Source organism: Sinocyclocheilus rhinocerous, unplaced genomic scaffold (assembly GCF_001515625.1).
Source record: "Sinocyclocheilus rhinocerous isolate Xijiao unplaced genomic scaffold, SAMN03320098_v1.1 scaffold2843, whole genome shotgun sequence".
NCBI classification, from domain to species: domain Eukaryota; kingdom Metazoa; phylum Chordata; class Actinopteri; order Cypriniformes; family Cyprinidae; genus Sinocyclocheilus; species Sinocyclocheilus rhinocerous.
In genome coordinates, this window is record NW_015631060.1 from 325100 (window position 1) to 334484 (window position 9385).

At 38.8% G+C, this 9385-nt stretch overlaps 1 protein-coding gene across 1 annotated transcript; it reads right to left on the reverse strand.

Moving 5' to 3' along the window:
- Window positions 1-1369: 1369 nt before the first annotated feature.
- LOC107741450 (gastrula zinc finger protein XlCGF8.2DB-like) lies at window positions 1370-8520 on the reverse strand. Its single transcript, XM_016554183.1, has 2 exons — window positions 8484-8520; window positions 1370-2841 (listed from the first exon to the last, which is right to left on the reverse strand). The coding sequence occupies exon 2, from the start codon at window positions 2663-2665 to the stop codon at window positions 1697-1699; it is 969 nt and encodes a 322-aa protein (XP_016409669.1). The 5' UTR covers window positions 2666-2841; window positions 8484-8520; the 3' UTR covers window positions 1370-1696.
- Window positions 8521-9385: the final 865 nt, after the last annotated feature.

A 9385-nucleotide genomic window follows, 5' to 3' on the forward strand; every position in this document is an offset into this window, starting at 1 on the left:
GTAAATAATTCACCCAAAAATGTACATGTTGTTATTATCACTTTAAAGGGGTCATGAACTGAGAAACCAAAATTCCCTTGATATTTTGACATTGTACTATAAAAACATCCTGTTTCATCAAGTTTCAGAACTCAAAACTTGTTAAAAAACAGCTTATATTGAATCCAGTCTGCCAAAACGAAATGTGCCACTTTATGACGTAATAGTGTGACTAAACACCACCTCCGCAGAAGAAGATCAACACCTGCTTCTACATCACTGCCTGTTTAGCCCCGCCCACCGATTTACACATGTAGTGTAAATAACAAGAGAAACCCAAGGTGCGACCTCTTACTGTAGCAGGACGAACAAAGGAGAGAGGGAGGGGTTTGGGAGGAGGACGAGGCCGGTGGCGAAGGGCAGGTAGGAAGCTGGTGGACTGACGGGCCACGGTGGAAATGAAGGAGCTAGGAGCCATGCTGGAGCATATGGGTCGTCGGGCTGAGGAAGGAGTCTGGGCCTCGGAGGTCGGAGGCAGAGACCGGGGATCCTCCGAACACGGTGGAGCTGGAGACTGACAAACTCAAAAGTAAATCCACTCCACAGATGAAGAGCTGAGGATGAGCTGAGAGACTGGCAGGATGCAGCGGGATAGAAGATGGCAGACTCATGAGAGGAGGTAGGAGAGGGTGGCTGGGTGGGAATTCGTGAATTTCTAGTTGTGTCCTCTTTTGGAAGGCCAAACAAAGTAGTTTCGCTTTCACACCGAAACACACAGCGTCTCCACGACAAGGCGGCGGCAGCAACAAGAATAAAAGTAGCGCCTTCCTTTGTCGGCTTTTAAAGTAGCTGGAGCATTTTTAATTACTCGCATTCGCATCTCGCCTCCCTCCGCCATTAGGCGCGTTCGATTTGAAGCGGTGCTGCGCAGGATGAGTGTATGACATCAACCGCGAGAGCGATTTGAAAGCATAAGGATCCGTCTGCTCTCTTATCGCACTCGCGGTACTTGATGTCATACACTAATCATTCTGCGCAGCGGCGCTTCAAGCCGAATGCGCCTAATGTATGCTACCGCGACAAAGCACTTATGCAACAAATGACGTCAGAAAAGCGTCAGTGCGTTATAATCGGTTATGGTCTATTACTGAACCGATACCAAATCATCCTCGTCTGCATCGCGATGCATCGTAGAAACGATTAATTTCGACACCCCTATAAAATACGCCTAGAATAAATGGGAACAAGTCATTTTGTTTAGTTTATGTACATTTATTTATAATCTTCCAGTTACATTGTTGCTTTTCCCAGCATGGTAAAAGTTTGACTAATACTTTGATTCAGAGGAAATTGAGTGACGCCTCTACATATTCAAAATTTGAGGGAATCTACTGTAACCGCTCAATATTTGAAACTACAGCAAAGAAGATGATCAAAAGAAAATAAAAAGCATTATGGTGAAGCTTGAAGGATGCATGAAGGTGAAAATCAGATGTAGCCCACATTTAGCGTGTGAACATAGCCTTGATTTCACACAGCATTTTTTTCTTGTCATACTCTTTAACAAACACAAACAGAGTCTCACATTTGCATGACTTTTCATATGAATCTGTAAGTGTGATGGCAAATAATGTTTTTAGTACACTGACTACAATTGAATTGTCTTCCAGAATGAATGCACAGATGATTGCAGAAATTGCTTTTTCTAAAACTCTCGTCACTCTGAGGAAAATGGCAAGTTTTTCCCAGAATGAGTTTTCAAATGACGTTTCATGCTGCTTTGACTTTTGAAACTCTTCTCACACTGCAGACACTTGTAAGGCTTTTCTACAGTGTGAACTACCTTGTGAATCTGAAGGTTTACTTTTACCGTGAAACTCTTTCCACACTGTTCGCAGGTGAAAGGTTTCTCTCCAGTGTGAATTCTCAAGTGAACCTTGAGGTTTCCTTCTTTTGAGCAGCTCTTTCCACAGTGATGGCACATGAAAGGCTTTTCTCCGATGTGAATTTTAACAGGATTCTTAAGGTGATTCGTGTCTGTAAAACTCCTTTCGCACTGATGACATTTAAAACTCTTCTCTCTTGAGTGAATCTTCATGTGCTTATTAAGGTTTTCTTTATATCTGAAACTCTTTCCACACTGACCACACGTGAATGGATTCTCTCCAGTGTGAATCCGCATGTGAGTCCTAAGGTTTTCTTTGAGCCTGAAACCCTTTCCACACTGAGGGCAGGTAAAAGGCTTTTCTCCAGTGTGAATTCTCATGTGGGCAATAAGGGTTTTTTTCTGTGTAAAACTCTTTCCACACTGAGAGCATATTAATGGATTATTTTCAATGTGAATTATCATGTGAGTCTTAAGACCTCCATTTTGTGAGAAACTCTTTCCACACAGTTTGCAGGTGTAAGGTTTCTCTCCGGTGTGAATTCTCATGTGGGCATTAAGGTGACTTTTTAGTATAAAACTGTTTCCACACAGTTTGCAGGTATAAGGTCTCTCTCCAGTGTGAATTCTCATGTGAGTCTTAAGGTTTTTTTTCCGTGTAAAACATTTTCCACATTCAAGGCATATTAACGGTTTCTTTTCAATGTGAATTTTCATGTGGACTTTAAGGCGTCCTTTTTGTTTGAATTTTTTTCCACACTGTTGGCAGATGTAAGGTCTCTCTCCAGTGTGAATTCTCATGTGGGAATTAAGGTTTGTAGTTTGTGTTTTTTGAGTTTTTTCTTGTGAGGAAGTCTTTTCAGTCTGTGAGCAACTAATTTATTTTTCTTCAGTTTTGAAATCATGAAGTTTCTCATTTTGATTTTTCTCTTCCGTTTCATTCAGTTCTTGACTCTCCTCTATCAGTGCCATCAGGTCTGAGGTGAAATAAGAAAAATACAAGTTAACACCAGTTTAATGGCACAAAGTATGCTAGATCCTATACCTTCTAATCCACTGAAAGCGGTGTAACCTCTAATCTCAGAACCTCTTGTCAATATTGTTAACTATTTGCTTTCTTTAGGACCTCCTTGATGGAGGGATGTACAGTTACATTGGTTGCATTCATTTTGTTTTGTTGTTGCATTCACAAAACTATTTTGTTGATAATCGTAGCCTTCTTTCACCTTCTAAATGTTGCAGGGTCAACAAATAAGCTCTAGCTGGTTAAAAATTCAGCAGCTAGAGCACTTACTAGTCACACTGACCACTAGCTGCGTTTCCATTACCCTTCAAATTGCACAAATTGAAAAAAAAAAAACACCCAATGGAAACCCATCAATTTCACAAAAACTCCAATATATCGTTTGCATGAGGTGGTTTATTAGGCCATTCGAAAAAATTAATATTTCGCAAAACTGCAAAGGAAACAGGTTTTTATTTGCTACCTGTTGTAAGAAAACGTGAAGACGTCAAAGATCTTGATGAAGAATAACTTTTATTACAGAATAGTAGTGACAAAGTACATGTAGTACCTTGGGTTCAACGGAGTCAGACTGAACCCCGAACATCCTAAGCTCAATCATTTTATACAGTATTACGTTCATCTTCCCGCTCAACATGTAAATTAAGTTTCGTTTTAAATGTAAATTGCGGATGACAATGAAAGTGATAGCCTTCCGTTCCCACATCTTCGGTAGACTCAAGTGGGAACAACCAAATGTTAAGGTGATAAGATTAAACAGAATCCATAGCAGTTATTTCATGTACCCTTTTGGTCAGCAGATGGTTCTTGACGACCTGCTGCTTCTCCCACGCTATAAGTGACAAATTATCGCTCCGGAGGTACTATTTACATATGATTAAGATCGGAAAGAACTATCTATATGATAATTAAGCTCTTTGTAGAGAAAGGAGCATAGTTTAATACACAATTTGGAGTGGAAGCTGGGTCGAGGCAGACTATAATTTCTTACACTGTTGTAAGGTTGTATGGTTATATGCTGCAATCATTTAGATCAGTGGTTCCCCAAACTTGTTCCTGAAAAGTACACCTTTTGTTTCTCTCCCTGATCAAACACTCCTAATTCAGGTCATCAGATCATTACTAGAGGTTCTAAAGCCCAAAGTATACGTGTAGTTTATGTACGTGTACACTGGTGTATGTATACAGTCAAATGCATAGCCTTTCAAAGTGTGAATCATGTGGATGTGGAATCGGATGTACATCATTGCTCACGTTGAGTGAGTGAACAATACTGGCAGAACCAGTGCAATGAGTTTAAATGGAAAAAAACCTGGATCACTGATTTATTATTTGCAAAGTTTTCCTTACAAGTTTGGACAAAAAGTTTAAGCAGCATTCTATAGGTCAGTCCTAGAGAGCCGCTGTCCTGCAGAGTTAAGCTCCAACCCTAATCAAACATTTACATTTAGTCATTTAGCAGACGCTTTTATCCGAAGCGACTTAAGCCTCGTACAAACCGGGACGATTATAGTGCGCGCTTATCACCGACGTTTTGACGCGTCTTTTGTGTTCAAACCCAAGCGATTTTCGCTGGCGATGAGCCGAGTGAACGTGCAAATTCACTCCCTGACATTAGAAGGCCCTTAACGAAAAACAGAAATACCCCGGTACACATCAAATCTTATTTGATCTGCAATTCCTCTCCATAACAACTCCCTCTTATCGAGATTTTTGTAGTCGCTGTCGAGTTTGTCATAAAGTTCTTTATGTTCAGACACCAATGAGACCAGCAGCTCTACATTCATCTTGCCTCGATGCATCTTCTTGGTCTACTTACTGCCTCTTCGTCGTTAGGTATCAAGTGTGCTCGGCAAGACCGTTTTGTGCTTAAGTGCCACCAAGTCGTGTTTTACTGTAACTTCAGCAGCACAAGGCACGTGTACAAAAGCGCCAATCTCATTGGTCGGCCAGTTTTTAATGCGACGCGTCAAACCAAAAAAACAACCCCAAGGCGTTTTCTAAAAAATGACACTTTTACGCCTCGCGTTTTGCGCGTCGGTGTGCACACTCACATTGGCGCACTTTGTTTAGTCATGAGGCGTTAAACGTCGGCGATAATCGCACGCGATATTCGTCCCGGTGTGAACAGGCCTTTACAAATGAGGACAATAGAAGCAATCAAAACTAACAAAGGAGCAATAATATGTAAGTGCTGTGACAAGTCTCAGTTAGCCTAATGCAGTGCACATAGCAAGTTTTTTTTTATAATCAATAAAAAGAAAAGGAAGTAGATAGAATAGAAAAAGAATTGAGAATGTTAGTGTTAGAGGATAATTTTTGTAAATAAAAAGAAAATAAGTACAGAATAGAAAAAGAATGGCGAATACTAGTGTCATAGGCTCTATTTAAAAAAAAAGAATGCAAGTATTGTAAAGAGTGCAAGTGTTAAAGGGTCAAGTTTTTTGTTTATAAATAAAATAATAAATAGAAAGCGAGTAGATGGAATAGTAATACAGTATAGAGTGCTAGTAGGGATTTTTATTTTTAACCAGTTTACCGTTAACCGACCGTAAGAATTTTGACAATCAGTTAAACGGTTTAAAAAGTAATTTATTTATTATTTTTTTTATTAGTAATCTATCAAAATATTGAAAAAGGTTTGCTGCATGGTTAAAATACGCTACATATAAAAAAAAATGTTTTTAGAGAGAGAGAAAAAAAACGTAAGTCACATTTTATTATTTCATTCAGAAATAGGCCTTATGCCGACGCAAGAAGTTAGAAAGTAAAAGAGAGGTGATGGAGGTCAAGAACTATTAAACAGCCTTGAGGCCGTAGGGATGAAAGACCTTCTAAAGCTCTCGGTTCTGCAACGCAGTGAAATAAATCTGTTGCAGCTGCTCCTCTGGCTGATCAAGATATGATCGTATAATAGATCAGGAAACTAGACGAGTAAATGAGTGAAATAAACCCTCCATGTGAGTTGAAAATCTCTTGATTTGTGCTTATAGGTAAAAGTGCAATAATTCTGATATAAAAATACATCAATAATTACAATTACAATTTTGAGCAAAACAATTACCAGTTCATTCATTGACTAAAACTACACTAAAATTCACAGACTTATAGTCAACTAAAACCTGACAAAACAACATAGAAAAAACAGGATAGGTTGACTAAAAAACATCTGACACAAGACTAAGACTAAACTTAATAATAGCTGACAAAATTAACAGTTTGTAGATTAATATTGATGTAACTGACAGTGTAAAAGAAAACACAGGACATCTGACCTCCAACCTAAAATGAGTTTGACACCCTAAATTATAAGCTATAAACAGCATCATATATGAGCTGGTCTCGGTCTCTCTGAAAAAAAATGCACCTGTTACTAGGGATGGGCGATATCTTATCGTTTGCGATATATCGGTAAATATTCTCCCCACGATAAGAATTAGTCTTCCTGCGATAATAACGATAAAGTCTAGTTGTTGACATATTTCTGTGTGCGACAGTGCGGAGCGACATCACGGAAAGCGGACGTGAAATTGAGGAGGAGTAGCCTATATCGCTAAATGAGGAGCTCGAGCTGTAACTGGTTTGGTTATGGCTGTACAGTGCACAAAAAATCGCTCTGAATAAATGTACTACAGTAGCACGTGTGCGATACAGTGTGCATGTGTATGGTTACTAACGATTCTCTGAGAGTTTGTTCCTCACATTTCTGTTGTGAGTCTAATGTGAAGAAGATCCCACACGTGTGCTGCTACATGAGTTCAGAGGAAACTCTCATCCTAGATCAACTTCTGATGAAACATTTACTACTGAGGATATCAGAAGACGTGAAAATCACAACAGATGTTTGCTTTAGTGCACTACTGAGGTCTCTGATATCAACTGTATGTGTCGCTCAAAACATTAAAGGTGCTGTATGTAAGTTTTTGACTCTACTAAAGCATAAACATACCATAATATGTTTGCAGATATTTAAGAAACATGCTAAGTTAACATACTTGTTTATCTGAAAAACAATGCTACAGTCAGTTATTCTCCTTTGAAAATGTGGGTTCCGGGACGGAATGTCGGTCTCTGTTTTGGTTTGTGAAACCCGCCCACTGCCAGTTTACCCAATTGTATTTGAAAAAAAAACCATCTCCAATATTTTGAATTTGGACTGCAATACCTAGTTCAACCACTCGGTGTCAATCCTACATACAGCAACTTTAAGTTTGATTTTATTATGCTGCAGTTCATTATGAAGTTACTGGTCACTGACTGTATTATTTGCTCACCAAAGATCCTTAAATGAATAAAGATAATCAGCATGCAGTGACTACCAAGCTTTGTCAGCTGGAGAAATGTTTTATTATTTTATAAGCAGGCTGGTATTTCTGACACATTTTTATTTATTATTATTGTTTGTTGTAATGAACATTTACTAATATTTACATTCAGGTCTGATAATACTTTAGCGTGGCACTTTTGAGGATGAGTAGAAAAAAAATAGCCTAACTTACAGATCGCAAATGTCAAGATAAAAACTCAAAAGTTTCTGTTAGATACTGTTTTCATCTTTTTCTACTCGGAAGATATTGGGTTCAGTTTTACACAAAATTAATGGTTTTGTTTAGGCTACTTCTGTATTATTTTATATCTTTATTCCTGTAGAGCTGGAGATTTTAAAGGGGTCATATGATGCGATTTAAATTTTTCCTTTCTCTTTGGAGTGTTACAAGCTCTTGGTGCATAAAGAAGATCTGTAAAGTTGCAAAGACTAGAGTCTCAAATCCAAAGAGATATTCTTTATAAAAGTTAAGAGTCAACCACGCCTACCTAAAACGGCTCGTTCTAACACGCCCCCACATATCTAGGTCACTATGTGGGAAGATTTGCATAACGCCGCCCAAATGTTCACGCAAAGAAAGAAGGCGTAACTTTGATTCTCGCTGTAGTATTGTTGTTGCCGCCGCCGCCATGTCGTGAAGACACTGTGTGTTTCGTTGTGAAAGCGAAACTACTTTGTTTGGTCTTCCAAAAGAGGACACAACTAGAAATCAGTGGTTAAGTTGTATTTACAACACTGTTCCAGAACACTTCAACCCAAATATTCAGATGTGTGCAGTGCATTTTGCGGAGGAGGAGGACTGTTTACTGGGAGAGTAGCCTACAATGCCGGTGTCTGTTTCAATAAAGTGGGGCAATTCCAACTTTGCAAGGACAGTCTGGCGCTCAGCCCTGCACATTTTGTATGTCTTCCTCACCTGTCACACCTGATTCAACTCATCAGCTCATTAGTGGAGACTGCAGGACCTGAAGTGGGTGTGTCAGATATAGGGAGACATACAAAATGTGCAGTGCTGGGGGTACTCACACGCTTGAGGAATTCGGCCAATCACAACACACTGGATAGTTGTCGACGCGTTTCAGAAAGGCGGGGCATAGAGGAGAAACAATAATGTACAGTATGTGGAAAATAATGTTTTTCGAACCTTAAACCGCATAAACACATTTCATTACACCAAATACACAAAATAATGTTCTTTTTAGCAGCGTCATATGACCCCTTTAATAAGGATAAAATGTGTGAGTTCAGCTTTGAGAATGAAAACCAACCTGTTTGTTCCTCAGTATCTTCATGTTTGACTCTGAATGTTTCTTCAATCTTCACTTCTTCACTCTCCTCTTTAATAAACGCCATCTTTATAATCATAATCTGGGTGCGTCTCAATCAGCTCCCTAGTTCAGTAGTCAGCGCACTGGTAAGATAAAGTTAGTGAGAGTTAATGGCCTTTAATGACCTGATTAGCCAATAAAAAAAGCTCAAAACTAGCACTAAAAAATTAAGAACACAAATTACATTGAAAAGTTAATATTGAAAACATTTGCATTTGGTTTGTAAAAGCTGCATGTTTGTGTTTGTTGTGCTCGTTGTTTAGTTTTGAGCAGCAGATGATTCAATTCAGTGAATCATTTGATTCAATTGACTCGGAGTTTCAAAAAGCTCCGTTTCTCTCATCACTACTTGCTAGTGACCGAATTTGTGTTTATCATAAACTGATTCACGAGCGAAATGTTAGATGAAACATTACAACGTTACAATTAATGATAATTGATTAATTTTACATCGTTTGTAAAAACTATAAAGTTGCCCGAACGGTTTTTTTTACCGATTAAAACCCTTCAAATGCTTAAAAACACCAACCTTTCTTCAGACGCAGGAGCGCGGTGCCGCCTTATGACGTCACATCGCCAGACCAAAATAAAAGTCCTGGATACGATTTTCTTGTAAGATTTGTAATGTAGTAAATTATCAGCAAGTCCAGCATGTCACTCCAGCTCCTCTCTAGTGTTCTGCAGTGACTAAATAGTGTTGCTTCAGACAGAATAATTATAATAATAATACAGAATAATACATAAATCTCAACATCTGTCCTTTACATTGAGTATGTTAGAGCGCTTTAGCATCTACAAGCAGTCTAATGTCAACACGACAAAGAAATCAGAGAAAGGGTTTC

Bases quoted from the DNA above. Each gene is read 5' to 3' on its own strand.
- LOC107741450 (XM_016554183.1), bottom strand. From the start codon at position 2,665: ATGAGAATTCACACTGGAGAGAGACCTTACATCTGCCAACAGTGTGGA.